The 24724-nt window shown below is 34.6% G+C and overlaps 1 protein-coding gene across 1 annotated transcript; it reads left to right on the forward strand.

The window, feature by feature from the left end:
• Positions 1–1507: 1507 nt before the first annotated feature.
• Positions 1508–23900, forward strand: LOC128860601 (uncharacterized). The gene is made up of 10 exons (XM_054098220.1): positions 1508–1766; positions 16854–16968; positions 19714–20013; positions 20078–20146; positions 20215–20428; positions 20489–20706; positions 20766–20899; positions 20972–21126; positions 22871–23112; positions 23173–23900. The coding sequence occupies exons 2-10, from the start codon at positions 16900–16902 to the stop codon at positions 23656–23658; spliced, it is 1887 nt and encodes a 628-aa protein (XP_053954195.1). The 5' UTR covers positions 1508–1766; positions 16854–16899; the 3' UTR covers positions 23659–23900.
• Positions 23901–24724: the final 824 nt, after the last annotated feature.

Here is a 24724-nt window from a genome sequence, read left to right on the forward strand (position 1 = left end):
TTCGACAATATGACATTTCTATTAACAGAGTTGTATATGTATCTATTTATGTCGATTTCTTTATGCTGCTACATAAAACCTTTATGTGTGCATAAATATAATATGCTTGTACACAAGCGAGTATGCCTGCGCTCAAAGAAACACCAGTTGAAAAAGCTTGTTTTAAAACTGCGTTAATAATAATCTTTGGTAATTAAAAAAAGTTCGGAAAACTAATATTGGTTCAAATTTTGAAACCTCGATATCGTATAAATAATTAATAAACATCAGCAACGCAGTACAACTTCCCTGTTTATTGCGCAAATATCATTATACTCAGACATACTTGTATAGCAAAGTACATAGATATAGGTACAATATCTTTGGTTCAAGTGATCAAGGTTCTTCTGTAAGATTATTATAAGAGAATATAACAATAGAACCCTTGCTTTTTCAGGACTAAAATTACCTTACGTTTAAGTGATTTTGCTTCCAATTTATTTAATTCTTTAATGTATACAGCTTCATTTATGAGCCTATGGAGCCTTTCAGCGAAGGAAACTATTGAGACCTTTCTCTATAAATGTCCGGGTTTCACAACCAGGCGATTAAGGTTACTGGCTTCTCCTTTCTTCGATAATATAGGGTTGTGCTCAAACCTAAACCCCATGGTGGTATCAAATCGGCACTTTAGTGCTACTTCGGAAGCGCCTGTCTGCTACTTCACCATTTCACCTATATACCTACAGCTTCATTTACAATTTTCAAATTAACTTTACTGGACGGGAAAGAGCATGTACGTTTCTATTGTATATAAAATTTAAATCGAGCAAATACCCTCGTAATTGGACAATAGTCTGTTACTAATTCCGGCTTTAGTTTCCGGGGTCAGGTCCGCAGTAAAGTTTTCAGCAGTCGAACTTGCTCACGAGTGTTTCTATTGATCTTGTTTATAGCATATGTTCAGACACATACATACATATATACATGACCATCCTAATGATTTATAAGCCTGGAAGTTGTACTGAAGTTTTAATAACAAATTGTTCTGAATGCTACATCGCATTTATATATATATACATATGTATAATTCCGCATGCTGTTTAAGATTTCCAAGGGAGAACTTGCAGCAATTATTACAGAGCCGGCAAGTCGGGAGTACGAATTTATTCTCTTCAGTTTTGTTTCTTACTTCGCCATACTCTTTTTAATGCATAAACAAAGGCCTTTATAGCTTTAGCTTTTCCATTGCTTCCATTATTTTTGCAGTCTAGCTCATGATTTTATAAAAACGTGCATGTTTTGTGCTTCGCTTCACACCTGTGCCGTACGTAAACGGATTCAAAACATTTTAAATCTCTACTTGCTCTTCGATGTATGTGGTCTTCAATAGGCGCAAACAAAATAAAGCAGTTTGCATTATGTAATATTAAGTATACGAATTACGAAAATAAAGCAAGTGTGTTAGTGTATAGCAGCCATTAATTCTCATGTGTTTTGGGCTGATGTTTTTTTTTGTATATTTGCACTTGAGTGATTCTTAGCTTTTCCAAACATCAGACTATAATAGCGGTACCAAACCTTTAGCATTTGTATACCAACATACATCGCCAAGAAGAAGTGGCAAAGTACAATCCACGAGCCGACACCAACAAGGCGAAAGATAAAATAAAACTTTAAAATCGTTTTAACAAATTGTTAACTGTTGTATATTAAGAAAAAAGTAACAAACAAATCATAGTGGTGAAGTGTTCAAAAATTAATAATTTGTGCTCTCCCTTATATTTGTGAGTATTTACTGATTACTTAAAACTAGCACGACATGCCAATATTACATTTTTAATGTATAGTATATGGGCGTCAATTTTTTATTTAAAAAAATGTTCGAGGTCAATGACATTTGTAGAGTGATGTTTAATTATAAGTGAAAATTTCGGCTAAAATGTTTCTAACAATTTTGTGGCCCAAGGCAAATTGCTACATACTTAGCAACCTGAGAAATAAATGAAAAAATTAAATTTTGAAGCTTTCGTTGGACCATCAGGAAATTCAAAGTGAGCAAAATTACGTAAGTTAGAGGCTTTAACTTTGAATGAATTGGATATCATCAATAATTATGAAATGACATTCAATAAATATAATAAAAAACTTCTGATCAAAAAGTAAATGGACGTTATCGATAAAATTAAAACGGTAAAATCATACATTGATATTTTATTTATGTATACTTATATAATATAATATAATATATATAATATAATAAAAATGTAATTGCAAAAAATATCAAAAAAAAAAAATCATTTTTCTTTTTTGTTTTGTCATTACTAATGATATGTAAAATGTATAACTTTTATGAAAATATAGCAATTTGACGCCAAAATTGGCTTGCGCGCAGTGCTTTACATTACAATGTGCCTTCGTTGCATGCGACATTTTTAGGACCAAATACAGGACTACTTTTATTTTAGAATCGGACACGATTTATTTTTTTGAAAAAACGACATCGCCATAAGTGTGAAATTTAAATATATTGCAGTGGATATCTTTGTAAAAGGTATGTGGTTTATATTCGTCCTGTTCATGTCCTTTGATGTTATTATTAGATGGTAAATACTTGATGTAAATTTGTTCCTTAATATTTTTGAGTTTTACTACTTGGATTCAGAAATGATTTTACTTTGCTTGAGAGTATTACAAAAATAAAATGAGTCCCAGAATTTGGCTTTGAAGCCAAAATTACCATTTTAAGAGTAAGTGAAGTACTATACATATTTTCCAATAATTTAGGAAAGCTGTCGCCATTTTTCCAAAAACTTGAACATTTTGCTTATTTTAACAAAAATAGCAAATATATATTACCATCACACGCTTTTCTACTATCAGTCTTTTTATTTTATAAAAATCAAATTTTCTCCTAAAATATTGCTCTGAATAAAAGTGTGAGGAATTTAGCATAATTACACAGCGAAATATAGCACATTTGCCTCCTTCGAAAATACTTTTATATGGAAAGTGGCCATGGTTATTGTACGGGGAGTTTAGGGGAAATTGATTGAACGGTTCTTTATATACATAAGCATACGAGTATTTCATCAAAAGTCGGCTTGACCGTGATAATTTTCCAGAATTTATAAAAGCTCAATTTTTTGCTTAACACTCACTCTACATATATATTAAGTATAGCTTTTTTACATTTTGTTTCCAGTAGTTACTTCAAATTGTATTTTCAAAAGGTACCGTTATATGGAAACATGTGCAGTTTTATCCGATCTCACTCCCCAGTTTCCTTACCAAGCTAGCCTGTACTAAGTTTCATTGCGAAATCTCATTTAGTGTAAGATAAAAAGAGTTTTGACCATTGCTCCATACAACTGCAATCACTGTAGGATGAATCGAATGCCACTGGGTTTTCACAGATAGAAAAAGGAGTTTCTTATTCTGAAAATATTTATAGCCCGGTTTGGTTTATACTTATATATTGGCTAGATGAGAACAAATGTTTTTCCGAAATATAACGGCTTACTAGGTGGTGACGGATGAAAAGCAATTATATAAAATTGGCGCGTACACACTATTTTTAGTGTTTGGCCGACCTCCTCCCCTTATTGGTTATTGATGTTATTTCACAAATGGAGGGACCTACAATTTTAAGCCGACTCCGAACGGCAGATATTTTTAATGATGAGCTTTTCCATGGCAGAAATACATTCGGAGATTTGCCATTGCCTGGCGAGGGGCGACCGCTATTAAAAACACACACATAAAGTGAAAATTTGCGCACTCTTCTTATTCCATGTTTATTCATAATTGTAACCGACTCACGGTTGCTCAAATGTACAAAATGTACAAAATTTGCATAACTTCGTATTAAAACACTGCATAAAATTTTGTCGAATGACACCAAAATGTCTTATTTTGGAGTAATGTGCATAATGTATTTTTGGTTCGAAAAGGTCCGGAAAAGGTACAACTGTACTTATTTGTTCATTCCTGATGCAAACCAAGAACTGCTGTTAACATAAAGAAATGGTGGATGTACATTTTAAGCAACAGGAAAAATTCTATGCCATAATAAAACTGTAGAAAAACCGTCTACATTGAAAATTTCTTTAAAATAATGACCGAAGGTGATGCAAGGAATGTAGTAGAATGACTTTGGGCCATTTTTAGAATTTTCATCTGCCGTTTGTCACTAGACAGCAACCTCGGACGCAAGATTTTTTTGTCAAAATTGGCATGTGGGCAAAAAATGTATCCCAATTTAAAATTTAATATAGAGAAAATATATTTTACCACAAATTCTTTTGATTTTTTTTTATTTTCCAATCCGTTGATGCAATTTGGAAGTGAGAGAAAAGGGGGCATACGTTTATCCCCTTTTTGCGAAGGTAGTAAAAAAATTATAAAATTTTAATGTAAATCATAGAATAATTTTATAATTTTTTGCAGATGCCCGTCCAACGCCTTATATTCGGCTGATGTATCCTTATTTTCACTAAGCCAGCATCCAAGGTATTTGGAATGTGAAACTTTTTCTATCTGTAAATTGTGAACCATCAGCGTTTAATGAGTGCCTTCATCGGCATGACGCCTACTGACTGCATGAATTTCGTTTTATTAATGTTAGTTTTAAGACCGTAGTTTTCGCCGTGATGAACAACTTTATTTAGTAACGTTCAAATAATTCAAGCTCTCTGCTAAAAGTGTGGTATCGTCGTCGTATCTAATTTTATTTATAACCACTCCATTAACTTTTATACCTTCATGTGAATCCCAAAGAGATCTGGACAGATTTTCGTAGAACAGATGTTGAAAAGGAGAAGTGATAATAAGCGGCCTTGCCTAACGCCTTTAAGAATGGGGACTTCTTGCGATTTTTCGTTGTCAACATTAATTTCGCCCATCTGGTTCCTATAAAGATTTTTTAAACATCGTAACTCTTTTGTGTTATTGTCGAGTGATGCTAGGATGTCCAAAAACTTGTCATGTTACACTGTCGAATGCTTTTTGATAATCTAGAAATCACATGACTACATCCTTTTGCACATCTTTGCAATTTTGGAGAAGAAGTAATGTAATGAAAACAGCTTTTAGCCAATCCTGTGGAAGCTGCCCGGTATCATAAATGCAATTAAGAATGCGTAGAAATATCTGAAAACCTTCTTCGTCAATTAGTTTTAAAATTTCTACAGGATTTTCGTCAGGAGCAGTTGCTTTGTTATTCTTTGAGGAACGTACAGCATTTTCTATTTCGTCTAATGTTATGCTGTAACCGGTATTGTCATTTGATTGGTTAAAAGGTGGTCGATTGTTACTGAATAGATTACAGATATAGCGTCCCTATAGAAGTTTCTTCTGATACGTATCTGTTATGGCCATATTATTTTAGTAGCAGAGGTGTTTTCTTCTTGTTTTGAGTTCTCCTTCCATTTATAAATTTTATTATTTCGCCTGTCATCCATTCGGTTACTTTTTCCACACTTCAGGTAGTTCTGTAGTCTTTGACGGAATTTCTTTGATGCTGCTGATATTTTGAAATGCCACCGTCGATTTTACTAAAGCTAAACTCGGTATTGGATATTTTTAGACTTTTCTCTTGGGAAAATTGTATGAGTCTGTCACCCCTTTTATTTCTAGTACCGAATCTGAAACCTCCTGCTTTTCCATCAACATATAAGGATCCTATTTGAGCATTAAAATCGCTTTGGATGTTAGTAATTTCGGTCGATTTAGTAAACTTCAAAAGTTCTTCTACTTCAGTAGAGAAGGCTTCAAGTTCCGCATTGGTTTTGTTAACTGTAGGCGCATTAACTTCTAAAATGTTGATATTCAATGATTTCTTCTAATTTTATCAGCACTGATCTATCAGAGTAGTGAATTTTCACATCATCTGACATGAACTCGCCACTATCCATCCACCATTTTTCGTTAACACCTACATACCTATCTTCAAGCTGTTCACTTCTATTATTGCAGTTTTGGACTTGCGAAGTCTGATGATGAGGGACGTTTTTGCAATTGTACTTCCATAAAATTTACTAATCTCTATTGTATGATTTTCGTGAAAGCTTACTTTAGTAGTTTCGAGTTGCCTTCTAAAGGGTTTAGAGTTTTCCGATGGGGGACTGGTAACTTCACATCGCGAAGTCTGATGATGAGGGACGTTTTTGCAATTCTTCCATAAAATTTACTAATCTCTATTGTATGATTTTCGTGAAAGCTGACTTTAGTAGTTTCGAGTTGCCTTCCAAAGGGTTTAGAGTTTTCCGATGGGGGACTGGCAACTTCACACGGAGAATTATACTTAATAATTTATATTTTTAACTTAACTATGTATTGCCAATGCTTGTGATTGGCATCTATACATGTGTGCGTAGTTACCGAGCTGTTTCCCAAATATTGATTTTAGAAAGGCGATTAGTAGATAATATCATTAAAACGACAGTAACTGAGTTTTTGCTGGCGTTTGCAGCCTTCCTCTTGACGCACTTGAGGAATACTCTCGTACTTGAGGAATATTTTGCTGTGATTTAATTTGTAAGACTATGATTACTGCAGAAGTTTTCAATAATTGCATAAATATAACGAAAGTTTACTTTTTATTTAACACATGTTTACCTCTTACCTCTGGGAGGAATTGACAACATTCTCAATTAATGCATTTATTCGGGGACGTAAGTTCCTTTCAAACGCTAATGACTCGATTTTATCCATCTTTAATCTATCAACTCATTAACAATGTCATTTATTGGATATAAAGCAATAATATTTTGAAGAACTTATGTACGTACCTTACGGTACATAAAATCAGCCGTTGCACCTTCACTTTTCGTAGAGTTTAGAAAATATGGCACTCTTGCCTGGTCAGAATGCAATAGCTTGAGAAGAGAACACGCATATAGGAGAAATGAAAACGAAAATTTGACGGCCCTGGCGCTGGGTAGAATTAGATTACTATCTATAAGTAGATATAGAAATAATAATAAACCTGCTGAAATAATATTCTTCTTTTTCTTAATTGACGCGATAACCGCTTACGCCATTTTGGCCGAGTTTAACAAAGCGTCAGTTGGACACACCAAGTGAAGTCAAGTCCTTATCCACTGATCTTTCCAACGCAAAGAAGGCCCTCCTCTTCCTCTGCTGGTACCGCATCGAATATTTTCAGAGCCGGAGCGTTTGTATCCATTCGGACAACATGTCCCAGCCAGCGTAGCCGCTGGATCTTTATTCGCTGCGTTATGTCTATGTCGTCGTAAAGCTCATACAGCTCATCGTTCAAATCCTGCGATATTCGCCGTTGCCAACGTGCAAAGGTCCAAAAATGTTCCGCATAATCTTTCTCTCAAACACTCCAAGCGTCGCTTTATCGGATGTTGTCATCGTCCACGTTTCTGCGTCATACGTTAGGACGGGTATGATGAGAGCCTTGTAGAGTCTTAGTTTTGTTCATCGAGAGAGGGGTTTACTACTAAATTGCCTACTTAGTCCAAAGTAGCGCTTGTTGGCAAGAGAGATTCTACGTTGGATTTCCAGGCTGACACTGTTATAGGTGTTAATGCTGGTTCCTAAATAGACGAAGACCTACAACCTCGAAATCATAACTGTCAACAGTGACATAGGTGTCGGTACGCCAGAGCACCGACTGTTTGTTTGATGCAAGGAGGTTTTTTATTTTGCCCTCGTCCACCACCAGATCCATTCGCTTGCCTCTTTATCGAGTTTGGAAAAGGCAGAACTAACAGCGCGGTTATTAAGGCCGATGATGCCAATATCATCGGCATACGCCAACAACTGTACGCTCATATAAAATGTTGTGCCTGAGCGGTTAAGCTCTGCGGCTCGTACAATGCTTTCCAAAATCAGGTTAAAAAAGTCACCCGATAGCGAGTTACCCTGTCTGAAACCTCGTTTGGTATCAAAGAGCTCGGAGAGATCCTTGATAATTCTGATGGCGCTGCTGGTATTGAGCAACGTCATCTTGCATCAGTTTTGTGGGGAAATCAAATTCAGACATCGCGGCATATATGTACATAGGTAACTCCTTTTCGTACTGTCGAATGCAGCTTTGAAGTCGACGTAAAGATGGTGGTTGTCGATTTTACTTTCATGGGGGTTTTCCAAGAATCTTTGGTCTCATCGGTCGGGGCGAGGGGCAAATGAGCGAGATGTCGAAAAATCGCGCTTTGATGCGGACTATTGCGAGACGCTCGTCCACCGATGTGAACGACAGTAGTTGGCGACGAAGTCTCTCTCCCACAACAAGTCCAACACTGCGCTCCTTTATATCTTAGCTGTAGTAGACGTGGCAAGGTCCTAAGATTTTCCTGCCTTGCCCCGTCCATTGCATCTCTTGAATGGCAGTGATGTCAGTCTCGAACGGGTGTTCGGAAACTACCCAGACGATACTTGGGCTAATCCAGGAAGTTGTTTTTTTGAAAACACATCGTATAACTGAGAGGTGTACAAGTTGATGTCCTTTAAAGAAATTACACTTTTAAACATTTTTTTATTTAGATAATGTAATATGCTAATAATCTCTACTAAATAAGAATATTCACTAAAGTATCAACTTAAAAATATTACATATGCGCTCTTAAGTACTCCATATAGTTAAGCTATTCTTAAGTTAAGTTGTCCTCATAAAACTTCACCATAAATAAACTGTAAATCACTTATGCCCGTATTTTGAATTTTGGATGAACAGTCTGATAAATTTAAAATTAATTGGAGGAACCACGCATTTATTTACCAAAATTAAGTAGTTTTGAATAAATTCTCTAAGAAAATATCAAATATTTATGTGGGTTCATTTTTTTCATTGTAAATAAAAAATATACATCAACTGGAGTTGTCATGTAGCGCCAGCATCGGAGACTATTGGTTGGATTTGGGTTGCTATTTAGTAGCATTTGGTGAAATTAAATTTATTGAAAAACGTTGACAGATGTAGTAGATGAAAATTTTTGCATTAAGTGAAAATAAGATTACGAATTGACAGGTTACGCATATAATCTTGAGCGATGTGGAAACGAAATCTGCGCATAGATATGTGCAATGTTTACTTGTAAAAAGATAGAAATGAGTGTTCCGAACGCCATCATATATACTTATATCACGAAAAGTTGTAAGTGTATACTCGTATCTAAAAAGCGAATATCTAAGGTAGAATTATATAACGATAAAAGAAAATAAGTTATACCACAATAATTACTACTACGTTTATTTTTAAAACATTGATATGTAACAGCTTCATCACAAAGACGTAACATATAAGTATATACTTATATATACAACATTTATGGTTATTTAAAGTCTTACTCACATTACCACTAGGGCATGAAGAAAAGTTAGCTCAAGGTCAGGAAATTTCAAAGCTAGTGGTATTAAGCATAAGCTGCTTTAATATTTACTTTTATGAAGTTATAAGGCATAAACGGATTTACTACCAGGCGAAAAATAATATATATAATATCTAAAACACTTAGAAAAGCATTTTACAGACTCTAAAAGCATTGGTATATTCAGCGTAAAGCACTGATTAAGAAAAGTTTTAAAAATATGGAAACAAAAATTTTAACGTTTTAGTTACTCTCTTGAAAGATCAACGATATATGTATGTATGCACATATGTTTGCATTTCAAATCCAATAATATTCCCAAAATCTATATTAATAATAATAACATGTAACCGTGCACTATATGCCACAGCTTTAAAAATGCCCCTCGAGAAGCTTGTTATATTAATTTAAATGTTTGGGACATTAAATAGTTGGTCCCCCCGAAATCAGAAACAAATAATAGTGACCATTTTTTCATTTTTACAAGACCATTGCATTACAGCGACGAGAGATGGATAATTCAGTTTTGCACTCATAAAGAAAAGAATCACTCTGATACAGGTGTATAAGAGCAACGGTTAACGTCAACACAATTCATGATAACCCCATGTTCGGATAGAAAACAATAGCAGTTTGAAAATGTAAAACAAGAAATACGAAAAAACGATGCAAACAATGTGGTAATGAACGAAATTTATGTACAAAATCGTATGTACACATGCACATACGTAGGTAGTTGCTCATGGATGTATTCATTTAAGTAAATGTATGTACTCGTATATGATTATTTCATTTCTCAAATCTGCAAAACCTGTGTAAGTAAACTCATTTAACGAATTATTGGAGAGTAAAAAGTCTTTAACGGTTGGTTACGGTATTGTTCCAGCCGCTATGAGTGCTATAGCAAGAAGATGAAACTGTTATGTTGTATAAAAAGTACATACGATAAACGTGTCGCTTGCTTGATTCTATTCAATATAATGAACTGTCTTTTTGACTGTTTTGTTATGGGTGCGTGGTACAATTACCACACTACACTAACGCGCTAAGAGTCTTTAGCCTGAAGTATAAACATATTTTTCACTTGAAGTTTGCTATCTATACAAACAAGCAGTTTATGGCTTTGACCTTGCTGCTATATTTTTTTCACGCTCAGCTTCATTTATTAGTATGTACATATGCATATAGTTAGTAATATACAGTATGTGTGTGTGCTTCCCGCCCTTCGCTTGACCATATTGGTTTCCGTTTTCGCTGCCCTTCTTTCCTTCCGCTTTATTAAGCTAAGCACTTAAGCATAGGGTAATGTAATAACGATTTTTAACCGACGACCATGTATAAAAGTGTTATGGCAATTTACACTCCAAAATGGTGAGGCGATAGCGTATTTTATCGGCCTTGTAAAAGTTAAGATGAAACTCCATACCGCATTTTTGATTTTATAATATTTATAATAAAAGAAAAAAAAATGTTAAGAAAATGCTTGATAAATGTATGCCCGGTTTCAGCAATTCATTTTAAATTTATTGGACTGTTAAAATTTAAAATATCGAAATTTCGTATTGAAATTGTATAACTTGAAATTTTAGAATTGATTAGTGAAACCGGGCATGAACGTATTTATTACATAAATAAACGCATTTCTGTACGTTTTGAGATTTGTAAATATATATTACAGAAATTTTATTTATGATATTAAAACATTTTCGGAATTGTGTTCTTCAGTTGTAAAAACAGTTTAAAGAAAAGATCTTACACTAAATAAAATTCCAAATTGATTAAAAGTTATCGAAAATAAAAAAAATTCTGGAATTTTGTTAATGATTTCGATGTAAAATGCGCTTTCCAATTCTTGTTGACTAAATTATTGAAACAGTTTTGAGTTTTTTCAAACCTATCTACAATAGCTCTTAATCTTATATTATCTTGTATTTTTTAATCGCATTTATATATGTGATCTCGTCGGAAAAAATATCTATTTACTGCCCTCATCTCTTCATTTATTTCTTCAAATAAATTATTTTGTATTTCCTTCGCTAAGCCATTTCGACCATACATATCTTTTATTTTAGAGGTGAGACGGCGGGCTAAAGGTATAACTTTACTGTTATTGCATACGCATCCCCCGATACCTCCTATGTCACATCTTCTAATGGGGGGAATTTCTGGAGTCGTTACGTACTTATTTACTATGGTATAGATAGAGCCACACTTTTTTCTCAGTCGACCTCTGCCCGTAATTGCTCACGTGGAACACAAATTTGTTTGAACCATTAAACAGCGGCTTTAATTTTGGCTTCCAATTTCAACGTGTGTGCAAAAAACATTATATGGTATTTGTTTCCAGAAGCTAACGCTAATAACCGCGGATATTTTAGTTTAATCAATGCCCAAATAATCGCACACCTTCAAAAATTCAAGTCGAGTTCGACGCAGTGTCGGTTCAAATATTGGTTTCAATATCGGTTGTCAAACTTGATATCATAGCCTAGAAGATTTCATTTTTTTGATCCAACTATCGGGTTAAAGTACAGATGCCATCCAACGGGCGTTTATAGACTTAGAGGCTGCATCAGTAATTGGGTCATCTCTATGCTAGAAGCCAGGATAATCAAAGCTAATATGGGTAATATCAACATAACCAAGAAGGTCCGCAGGGCTCTCCACAGGGGGGAGTATTATCTCCACTTCTGTGGTTATGCGTTATTAGCAAACTTAACAAAACTTAATAGAGTTTCTATGCTTGGAAGAATATGCGGTCTTTAACCTAAGCATACATTATGGCTGTATAAGACGGTTATACGACCTATTTTACCGTATGGTTCGGTAGTTTGGCGGAAAGCTCTAGGGAGAGAGTACAATACCAAATCACTCGGCAGAATACAAAGATCAGCCTGTGCAATAACGGTCGGTGCAATCAATACGTTGTTCCAATAGATCTACATATTAAGAAGAAGGCAGCCATGTGTGCATTTAGGTTGAATGAAGCGGGTCGCTGGAAAGAAAAAACTTGTTGTCATGCCAGTCTATTATTGCGACAAACTCAGTTAACCTCGGTGAGGACTGACTACATCGTCTCGACGGTAACATTCAATAGGAATTTTGCCACTCCCTTTCCATATAAGGAAGAATGGAATAAGGGATTCTCTCTAAAATACTTCGACACTACTGTCTATACAGATGGCAGTAAAATGGGCTGTGGTGTTGGAGCTGGTACATATTCTCACAGACTTAAAATTGAGAGATCTGTGCGTCTCCCTAATACCAGCAGTGTTTTTCAGGCGGAAGTACTGGCAATTGGGGACGCCTATAGGCTACTAATCGGAGATTTCTCTTTGAAGTGCATATCGCTATTCTTTCGGATAGCCAAACTGCAATCCATGCACTGGATTCAGCTACAACAACCTCTGTGGTGGTGCAACAAAGTAGGAATAGCCTTAAAACCTTGAGTGAAAAGCATGCAGTTACCTTAATCTTAAAACCTTGAGTGAAAAGCATGCAGTTACCTTAATCTGGGTCCCGGGTCACCGGAACATTGAAGGTAAAGAAAAGGCAGATGAACTGGCAAGAGGGGGATCTGCTATGAATAACGCTTTTGCAGAATCGGTATTCATACCATTAGGTGCAGTTAAGGATATAATTTCCCAAAAATACCTCCGAATCGCGGATTGTAGATGGAAAGACCAAACGAAATGCAAAATTAGCAGAACGTTAAGGCCTACTTACAAACTCAAGCGGTAACGTCAACAATCTAATACGGTTATTAAACCGCACAAACTGGATATAGTCATGCTGTAAATAATATTAAACAAGTTGATAACGATGTGGCTACAAAATGATGCGGAAGCGCTAGTTGGATTCTGGACGAATCACCACTTTAACCAACCATCGGGTGAAAAATTGTCTGGATCATATTTGTAAAGTGGTGATTAAATTTAGTATACATTTAAATCTTGTGAAATTATGTACTTAAGTATATATTGAAGTAAACTACTTAATGAAAGTGATGAAGTGTTACCTTCATTTTTTACAATGCTCCCGAATTGATTGTTATTGCAATTCAGATGTTTGAAAGTATTTTTCTTGCGTTTTTACCACATGAACCGATTCTACATTTTGAAAGCTGAAAACAATGAACTTTGGCGTTTTGCAAGGACGAGCATAACATTTGCATTTTCATTAGAGCATTAACGTATTTTCTAAAAATTGCCAACCACAATTTCACCACCGTTTACACGAATTAAACCGTTGTTTTAAATTTTGTTTGCCTTATATACGACTTGGCTTTATATGACTTGGGTATGCAAACGAAGTTGGGTCTGGGATTTTTTTAAAGCTAAAAGCGAGTGACATGCTACGTATGTGATGGGATGTTGAGTTATGGCTCCTGTCCATCACCACTATAAGTAAATAATCATTCTTTGCGAATCCATAAAGAAGCTTCTATCAAAATCTAACAAAATCTAATTCTAACAAAAATCCATAGTGTATAAATTTCCGAAGAGCGCAAACGGGGAAAAATCCAGGTCATGAATGAAAAGAAAAAGCGGCCTCAAATACGTGCGTCTTAATGTTGTTTCACTTACTTGCTTACTTACATTTTTATATTAAACCGACGTTTTATAAAAGATATTCACGTATTTTAGATTAAACTTTATGAAAATACGTATGAATTTTCTATGCATATTTTTACTAATATAAAATAATAATATAACGAGTGTTTTCCTTCAACCCTTAAAAAATGTATTAAATATGTAGCGCATTTAATTTTTTAATGATAAATATATATATCTAATTATGTTCATACTAGCAAATTTACGAGTTATTATAATTATTATTTTGAATGGATGTAGTTAAAACAAGAGTTCGTAGTTTTCGAATAATCGAAATGCAACGGTCGAAGATTGTATATACGTATTCCATTATTTTCGTTTACAAATATAATAATATTTTATGATTTTGACGTTTAAAATAAAGTATTGCAATACGGGAAGAGGTGTTTTGGTGTACATATGAAGGAAGAATGCGGCCGCCGTAGCTGAATGGGTTGGTGCGTGTTTACCATTCGGAATTCACAGAGAGACGTCGGTTCGAATCTCGGTGAAAGCAAAATTAAAAAAAAACATTTTTCTAATAGCGGTCTCCCTCGGTAGGCAATGGCAAGTCTCCGAGTGTATTTCTGCCATGAAAAAGCTCCTCATAAAAATATCTGCCGTTCGGAGTCGGCTTGAAACTGTAGGTCCCTCCATTTGTGGAACAACGTCAACACGCACACCACAAATAGGAGGAGGAGCTCGGCCAAGCACCTAACAGAAGTGTACGCGCCAATTATTTATTTTTTTTATGAAGGAAGAAGGTCCAATTGGAACAAGGCGTGTGGCCTAGAACTTCTACCAAAATATTTTGTGCCTGCTAATCACATTTTTCACAAATAACAAACCTATTTGGAAATTAGCATGACTCTTTTTTATTATTACTGGAGCAATTAATTAATTTTTTTATACATATATAGATTAAAAATGACTTTTGGATATATTTCCCAATATGCAAATAATTAAGTCGTATAAATTAACTATTTTAAAATATATCCGTGGAAAGTCTCGGGTAAATTTTTTGCTGTCAAGCTGTCATTCGAACAGTTTTTATACAATTTTCAAGTAATTAGCTTTGAAAATCCATCGTTTAAGGAACCAACTTCTTCGAAATCCAAAGTCAATGTGGAGCCTACCAAAATCAAATAAGAACAGATATTTAATTATTTTTTATTCAAATTCATATTAATTTTGTGAATACGCTTACATTTAGTACTGAAAAACAAACACTGCTCTGAAAAAAAAATAAATCTGAAAGAAATGAGATTAAATAAAATGCTATATTGCATTAAAAGAAAAGTATTTGTTTCCATGGCAAAATTATTGGCAAATGTAAAAATATTTGTTTCAAGAGGTTGGCCTTTACTTGTGAAAAAGTATTTGCAGTAAGAATTGCGTATTGAATGTACCGTTTCGTCCTGTGTTGAAATTGACGCTATCATTTTCGAAAAAGTAGAACTTATTTGTGGAAAATGTGAAATACTTTGGTTTTACAAGTGTCTTTTTTTCGGCGTAACCATAACAAAAACATTTATCGGTCTATAAACAAACTTTTAAATTGTCATTGAATGAATTATAAAGATAAGTGTGAATTATAATTAAATATTGTGGTTAAGTATTTTTGTTGTACTCTATAAAAAATTATGTATTTACAGATTTACTAAGAGAGTCGGATGCAGCCATTTTTTCGCTTTCTAGATAAGTAAAAAATTCAACTACGGGTTAAGAATACTCGAATGGCTTTGGGTAAAAAACTTATCAAAATGGTGACTATTGACAAAAAGGATTTTGCACAAGCAATTCTGCATGGATCTATACATCTTTATAAAAGACTATAACCTCTAAAAATAGTTATTTTATATCCAATATTGTAAATATAAGTAAATGTTAAATTAGACTCATAGAATATTGTACAAATGTAAAATATATAATTTTTCCCATGATTATTGTTATAGGGAAAGTAAATCGGTAGTTGCCTGTTTCCATTAAAATTATTTAATATAAATTAAATTAACATAGTTTCTATTTCTTTAATACTACTACGAACTTGGGGTGATTTTTCGCCTTCCTAGTATTTTGAAAATGTTTGCTACCAATTAAGGCAGTCTAGCATTTGGTGACTTCGCACTGACGAAGCTACAATATAAAATGTGTTTTATGAGTGGTTGTGACTTATATTAATTTAGATTAAAATTACACAAAAATTTCTTTATTAATTATTATGCTGTATACCATAAGACTTTTACTCTAATATTACAACGGCATGTAAAATTATAATTTATATAATTTTTCCCATGATTGTTGTTATAGGGAGAGTAAATCGGTTGTTGCCTGTTTCCACTAAAATTATTTAATATAAATTAAATTAACATAGTTTCTATTTCTTTAATACTACTACGAACTTGGAGTGATTTTTCGCCTTCCTATTATTTTGAAAATGTTTGCTACCAATTAAGGCAGTCTAGCATTTGATGACTTCGCACTGACGAAGCTATAAAATGTGTTTTATGAGTGGTTGTGACTTATATTAATTTAGACTAAAATTACACAAAATTTTTTTTATTAATTATTATGCTGTATACCATAAGACTTTTACTCTAATATTACAACGGCATGTAAAATTATTGTTTAAGAGGATCTTTGTGATAACTGTTTTTTTTCTGAGGATTTTTATTAACGGAAACTTGTATCCATGCTTGTAGTATAAATCCTCTCCAGTGCCATTGAGAGTGATTTCATACTGAAATTTGTTTAGAGTAATTAATGGGTAATGGGTAGAATAATGGGTAACTTTTTCATGCGTTTATACAGATTTATACAACTACTGAAATTGAAAAAGAATTGTATAATATATAAAGAAAAATATTAAAACAACTTTTTATCAGAAGTTGCAGGAAGGGTTTTTCGTCGATTTCAAATTTCAAATTTGTTTGACTTTCAGATACATCACCTGCAAAAAACGGAACTATCAACATACGATATTCAAAATGTCATATTATCGACAAAGATTAAAGTATTCGGAGATTATCAGCGCCATTCTTCTGCTCGTGGTGCATGTGAGTACGAAATTTTAGTAGCTTTATTTTTATTAATATATATTCCTATCAATTATTTGTCAGTGGTATAATATAACAGTATGGACTAAATAAAACCAATTCATGTTATAATATTAATATACATTACTATGAACTTATGCATACATATTATATGTATGTGTGTGTAATAAAGAGTGTAGAAATCCGTTTCATCACAGGCAGCTGCATAACTCCTAACAATCTAATTCACTTTACCGTTTGATTTCTTATGAATATCAAAGTTTCTAATTGGTTCAGTTGTATTCAATTGAAATAGAAGTATCATACTTCCTCATTCAGTTTTCCGCTTATCTTGGAGCCGAGGTCAAAAATGAGCGCTTAGCACAAAAGGTGGCTGAGGTAGTGTAGTCAGCTCATTGTACTCGAACCGTAACTAATATTGGCCAATCCGCAATTAACGGATGCAATATTGCGTATGCAATATCGATTGCATTTCTACTGCCGAGAATCTGCAAATGTTTTTGTTTTCTTTGAATAGCTGCTGAGAGAATCACTGAATAATGTACTGGAATATGCACCTGCGTAACATTTATGTACATACGCACAGATGCACTTATATATGTGCATTCCATTTTTTAATGGTTTCGCTTATACATATATACATACATATGTTTACAAATTTGCGTTGTATTTGCATACTCTTAAGGTGCTGACCCAATGCATGCTTCTTTGCGTCGACAACTGTCAAAAAATAAAAGAGATGTATGTTTTATAGTTGCCTAAATAGCCGCTTTGCTTCACTAGCTTGAAGCGCTTTAGATCTTTGAATAGCGCTCTATTTTATTTGACAGCGCTAAGCTTTCAAAGTAAAGCAACGCAAAGCCATTAAAGCAAGCCTGCATTGGGCCAGTACATTAACACGTTAGTGGACACTAAACATTTCAGGGAGCTGCAAAAATAGACAGACAATTATTTTTGAAACTAGTTGTAATATCCAAAATCTGATTATACATATACATTCTGCTCAAATATGAACGAGACGTTATCAATAAAACGGTCCGCGGATGACATATGGCAAAACTAATTTTTTTGTTTTTTGGTAGGACTGTTATAAGCTTACATGGCAAATTTCAGCGTGATATGTCACATAGTTTGTTTTCTGTGCTACTGTAAACAAGTCAAGCTCGAGTGTGTTCTTCGAATTCTCTTTTATGACTTCAATTGTCTCAAAATGTTTTCCACGGAGCGGCAACTTGAGCTTGGGAAACAGGAAAAAGTCACATGGAGCCATATCAGGCGAATACGGTGCTTGCGGAACAATATTAACATTATTTTTGTTCAAATAGTCGCGAACAAGACGTGATGTGTGAGCTGGTGCATTATCGTGATGCAGGAACCATGACTTGTTGTCCCACAATTCTTTCCTTTTAAGACGAATGTTCTCGCGCAAACGCTTTAATCTAAATAATATTCAGCGTTAACCGATTTTGCGATTTGTGCGATTTTCATGCACAATTTCCTTTACTTTTCCGATGTTTTCGTCGTTTACTGATGTTGCTGGACGACGTTCATGAGGCAAGTTTTCAACCGATGTACGGCCCTCTTTGAACGATTTGTACCACTGGAAAACACGTGCACGCGATAGAGCAGAGTCCCCATAGTTTGTCTGCACCATTTTTAAGGCGTCTGAAGCCGAAATTTTGTTGGAATAACAAAATTTCAAACAAATTCTTTGTTCAACTTGAATTTCCATCGTTAAATTCGAAGAACACACTCGAGCTTGACTTGTTTACAGTAGCACAGAAAACAAACTATGTGACATATCACGCTGAAATTTGCCATGTAAGCTTATAACAGTCCTACCAAAACACAAAAAATTTATTTTTGCCATATGTCATCCGCGGACCGTTTTATTGATAACGTCTCGTTCATATTTGAGCAGAAATTAAATGAACAAAACTTGGCTTTAAAATTTGAATGCTGTAGCAACCACGTCATTTTGCATCACTATAAAAATGAATGCTATAGCATTCACGTCCGCGAACGTGTTAAGATTCATGCAAACATGTTCGTATGCATGATAGCCAGACATATAGGTATATAGACTTTGCTGATAGCTTTATTTTTTGCTTTTCTCAATATTTCGAAAAATTTTGAATCATATTATGCGGTACTACAAATGGTGAAATGTGTTTTATGAAGCTGCCACATTATCTAGCTTCATTTTGAAACATTCATTCAAGCCTCAAAATTTGAACAGTAAAGATGGAAGGAAAGGTATTTCGGTGCGTTTTCCACAAAAGTTGAAATGAAAGTTTACACATCCGATAACAAAATCCCCAAAAGAGTTTTTGTAAAAACAAAAATCTGTTTTTTACACGTATTTAAAATAGGTGATTTTTAAAATTCATCACGTAGGAAAAATTTAGTAAAATTCGATGAAATGTGCATTATTGCATATTTTTTCTCATAAAACATTTAACATAAACATTTTCATGATAGTTCCATTTTTTTTTGCAATTTTTACAACGAAATATAATGTGAATATGAAATGGATTTCTCAGTCTTAAAATTAGTAAAAATCTTAGTCCCAATTTTCCTAATAAAAACCATAAAAAATAGCAAAAAGTGCTATGTAAAATGCACACCAAAAGATTTTTGATCTAACACTTCTCCTGGACTAATTCTGATATGTACTTCTTCCGTATTGACTCCTTTTGCCATTCAGCTTTCGAATATTTATTTATTACTCATCTATCTTCACAGATACCGTTGATGAGAGCAGTTAAAACAATTGATTTAACCACTGAATACACTCTTGAAAGCAAATCAACTGCTATTAACAACCGAGGCTCTAAACTTTTAAAGAACTCAATGCCACCGAAAGCTGCAGTAAGAATGGATAGCTTCGATAACAGAGGGGCTGAGAAACGCGAAGAACCTTCAAAGCAGTTACTTGCGAAAATGTCATCTAAATCGTATATTAGTAAGCCAAACTCAACAACAGCACCCACGCCGGCTAAGCTTGCAAAGCGTGCTGGTTCTACCGCTGAGATCAAACAAAAGGTTCATAAGTACATCTAAGCACTTTACAACTTTTTTTTAATTTTGTTTAAATTTAATAATTTAGAAAATTAGCAAAGAGAACACAAATCGAACTGGAGACACGGCAGCACGCAGCAAACTTCGTCAAGAGGCAGTGAGATAATTTAGTTACAAATTAAAATTATTTGAACAGCTTTAGGACAGCTCTTATTCTGCTTTTAGGACCATATTCCGGACTCATCGGGGCATATACCGTATCGGATAGGTCGACCACATTTAGCATCACCAGAGTACGATTCCACTGGTGTTAGTTCGATTTCTAATGATGGCGGTGACACTTACCAAACAGTATCTTATGAGGCGGATAAGTGGCCAAACGATTACTGGGAACGGGACTATAACAAACATTTTTCCTTCAACACCACCCGAGTTCAGCGTATGTCTCTATCAAAATAATTGTACTCAACTAAATCCTGATCTCTTAAGATTTCTACAGATATTGAGGCAGAGTGTCAAGATGACTACATGAAGATTAGAATTGGATTTAATGCGACTTTCAGTGGACTAGTGTATTCAGCAGGCTATGCGTATGACCCCGATTGCATGTATATTAATGGCTCAGGAAGAGACTATTATGAGTTCTACATTCAGTTGAATCGCTGCGGAACTCTAGGAAAAAATGCACTTCATGATGAAAAACGGAAAAATCCAACTGTAAGATATATGTAAGAAAATTTCTTTAAAAAATATTTACTAATTATGTTTTGAGACAGAATTTTATGTGGAATACTGTGACGGTTCAATATAACCCACTTATTGAAGAAGAATATGATGAACATTTCAAAGTAACTTGCGAGTACGGCTATGATTTTTGGAAAACGGTGACTTTTCCATTTTTGGATGTAGAGTAAGTCTTTACACAGCTCAAAGTTAATATTGCAGATATTATCTGATTATTTGAATTTAACTTAAAAAACAGAGTGGCTACTGGCAACCCTGTCGTCTTTACTCTAAGCCCACCTGAGTGCTACATGGAAATACAAAATGGTTACGGCATTGGAGGTCCACGTGTTACCGGACCTGTGCGTGTTGGCGACCCGCTTACTTTAATCATTTACATGCGCAGCAAATACGGTTTGAATAATCTACTTTTGAATTTGTAATGCAATGTTTGGCCACGCTTCTATTTTGCACTCTCTGAATAGTCACAAACAAGAAATATACTACTCTGTCCCTAGACTCCCCTTTGAAAGGCTCTTTAAGACGAGTATACCGTCAAGAAGGGGGTGGCAGACCCTAAAGCCATGGGGAAGGGGGGGGGGAATCAAATTTTTATACAAATGGTTCCAAGCTAGACGATAAGGTTGACTATGAAGTTGTCTCGAAGGAATTAGGACTGGAACTATCCGTTCGACTACCAGACTACTGCAGCGTCTATCAGGCAGAGGTTCTAGATATAAAAGAGGTGATTACATATCTAAATACGCACGCCGTAACAAAAACGACTATAAATATATTCTCAGATAGCCAGGTGACCATCAAATCATTAAATGCGGCTTTACTAAGATCGAAGGTTGCACAGGAATGCCGGGTGGCTCTAAATGATATTAATGACGTATTTAAGGTCAGCCTTATTTGGGTTCCGGAGCATAGAGATATTGAGGGAAACTGTTAAGCTGATGAGCTAGCCAGAAAAGATACTGCTCTTCAATTGCTCAGTGATAAAAGTAGCATTGGAATACCCATGGCCACGAGTAAACTAATAATAAAAAACCACATTATCCAAGAGGCCAATAGGTCATGGAGAAATGAAGATACGTGTCTAACAGCTAGGCTACTATGGCCGAAAATAAACAAGAAAAGAGCAAAGGAATTGCTTAGTCTCTCAAGATACAATATCTCGAATGTCGTGGCTTGTTTAACCGGTCACTGGCTATTTGGCAGGCATTCCTCGAGACTAGGAGTTTTCTCCCATTAATATTGCAGAAGTTGCAGAGATGAGGAGGAGGAAGAAACAGTTGAGCACATCCTTTGCAATTGTCCAGCCCTAGCTAAAATTAGAGCAGGTTGTCTAGGTAAATACTTTTTTAATTCTCTTACAGAACTGTCTGGCGTGGGGTTGGGATCAATACTACTTTTTAAAAATGGTTCTACGAAGGAAGATAAATGGGGTAGGCCGTGTAGCACAGTGGTATCACAACGGACCTGTAAGGTCTAATAGTTAATGATCTTACAATATGCTGGAACACATCGCCAAATCAACGCTATTTTGATGAAAAATTCTTTCTAACTTAAAAATTACTGACGGTATTAGGCTTAAGATGAATAAATATTTCATGAATTTTCCAACTTTTCTTGGCCATTTTAAGTTTAAAGTTGGAAAAATTGTTAATTTTTTCCCTTCAGCATTAAATCTAATTAAGTCGTATCTTTGGGAAGGTTCGAAGGCTGTTTGTGTTAATAGTTCTTTGTCCAGTTTTATGTCCGCAGGTAAAGGTTTTCCGAAAGGCTCCGTGCTTGCTCCTCTGTTATTTATATTTTACATAATATATATTAATGACTTATTGAGGTACTTAAACACTATGAGTTTAGCTTATATGCCGATGGCATCCAATTGTATTTTAGTTGCCCCGTAGATTCAATTGATTAGATCAAATAAAGGCCTAGTAGTGGGCAACAATAAGTGCTTAACTCCAGATAAACTCTTTCACCCTTATAATTTGACTTTTTCTCTCTCTCATATTTTAAATGTACGTCTTAAAAATGAGTTTTAGAATTAATATATATTATTTTCTTACTGTGTATCCTATGCTAAAATACAACCGATGGTTTTTGGGTAGGATATTAATTAATATACATGTATGTTATCGCTTTATAGACGGTTTCGACATTGTAGTGAACGATTGCTATGCTCACAATGGTGCTAACAAGAGAATTCAGCTTATAGATGAATATGGTTGTCCGGTAGATGATAAGCTAATTTCACGATTCCGTGGGTCTTGGTCTGATTCTGGCGTTTTTGAAACTCAGGTGTACGCATATATGAAGACGTTTCGATTCACCGGATCTCCAGCACTTTACATTGAATGTGACGTACGAATGTGTCATGGTCGATGCCCTGTAGGATCTGCATACACTCTGGCCCTTGCTCCGTTTTATTTAAAAATAACTTTTTTTCAGAGTCAGCCGTGCCACTGGCGAAATTTGAAAGCTGTGACCAAACGTGATATCTCAAATTCGACGGCATCGAAATTTCAATCAACCCTGGAGCCAACAACACCAGCAAACAAGGAAGGAACTATCATGCTTAAAGATTCCTCTTTTGATTCCACAACCATAGCAGGCGAGGAAGTAATGACATCCACAGGCACAGGAAATCCTGTTAGCTCCTTATCAGAAAATGTAAACCTCTTTCAATCGCTTCGAGTGTTGCAAGAAGGCGAATCTGAGGGCGACGATGTTTACTCATATGCGCGCCATCTAGAGCCATCTAAGCATCAAACCTGCCTAAAAACGACGATATTTTCAGCGCTAACTGTCACATTTTCAGTAGTGATGTGTGTGCTATCAGGTGCATTGATGGTGGCATGTTCTCGTCTAAAGCAACGCAGTAAAGACGCATCTTTATATGACACATACATCACCCATAAAGGTCAAATTGATTAATGTCATCTACAAAATTTAAACATAGGAATTTTACAAGAACGTGTAGAAATAATAAATGTTTAAGCTGTAAATAGAAATTTCTTCCGTTAATATTGTATAATAAAATTCCGAAGGATGACGCGTAGACAGTCTTGTGACCTAATAACTCATTCGCCAACGCCATCAGTGAGAACCACCACCCTTTTTAAGTGAGAATCAACATTCGATTACAAGTACAAGAAAATACTTCTTTTCAATTAGTTTCTTTTTCCCGTTTATTTTATGTAAAACATATTTACTTAAAATTAAATTAGAGAAATAGTCTGGTACTCTTATGGTAATGCCATTTTTTCGACAATATAATTTCTATTGGATATGATAAATATTTTCTCCAATATTTTTATCCTACTCGAATTTTGTTGCCTTGGATCGGTTCTTTAACAATCTTTAGATGCAATTTAGGAAAGTACTTTCATTATTTAATGAAATAGCATCGATTAACTAATAATAATAATAACTTTTACGATTGTCAACATATTTAAATCTCAGAAAATATACACCCAGTTTACATGAAAACGCAAGCCTACATCGATTTTGCCAAATAAATGCGACATAGTGTCTCCGAAGAAATTTTTGGGCTGAACGTGAATTTACCATCACCTAAGGTTTTTTAATAATATGGGACTGAAATAAATACATATTAAAAGTATAAACCAAATCTGACCATAAATATGATTTTTCTGGATATCGTGACCACAACGCCTCTCAGCGGATCTATGGACATATTTTGTTCCAAAATATATGAACCAAATATTGTTCACATTTTTTCACGGGTTTTTAAAATACTTCCGACACACTGAATAATGATTATAAATATTTCTAATAAACCACCGAAAGAAATTAGATATACAAACAATATCTGCACATTTTACTAGAAAACCAAGATCTCGATTGGAAAACATAAACTCACAACGAATTCAGAAAACTATAAAAACCGATTTTAATAATTCGTAAATGGATCAAGCCTACATTCATTTTAATTTAATCTTTAGATATCCTCATCACTTATGTATATGGCCGTGTTATG

Source organism: Anastrepha ludens, chromosome 4, assembly GCF_028408465.1.
Source record: "Anastrepha ludens isolate Willacy chromosome 4, idAnaLude1.1, whole genome shotgun sequence".
Classification (NCBI taxonomy): domain Eukaryota; kingdom Metazoa; phylum Arthropoda; class Insecta; order Diptera; family Tephritidae; genus Anastrepha; species Anastrepha ludens.

Excerpts from the sequence above, each read along its gene's own strand:
- LOC128860601 (XM_054098220.1), top strand. The coding sequence starts at position 16,900 with ATGTCATATTATCGACAAAGATTAAAGTATTCGGAGATTATCAGCGCC. Across the intron at positions 20,147-20,214 it reads GCAAACTTCGTCAAGAGGCA|GACCATATTCCGGACTCATC; the intron begins GTGAGATAATTT and ends TTCTGCTTTTAG. Across the intron at positions 23,113-23,172 it reads TGTGTCATGGTCGATGCCCT|AGTCAGCCGTGCCACTGGCG; the intron begins GTAGGATCTGCA and ends ACTTTTTTTCAG.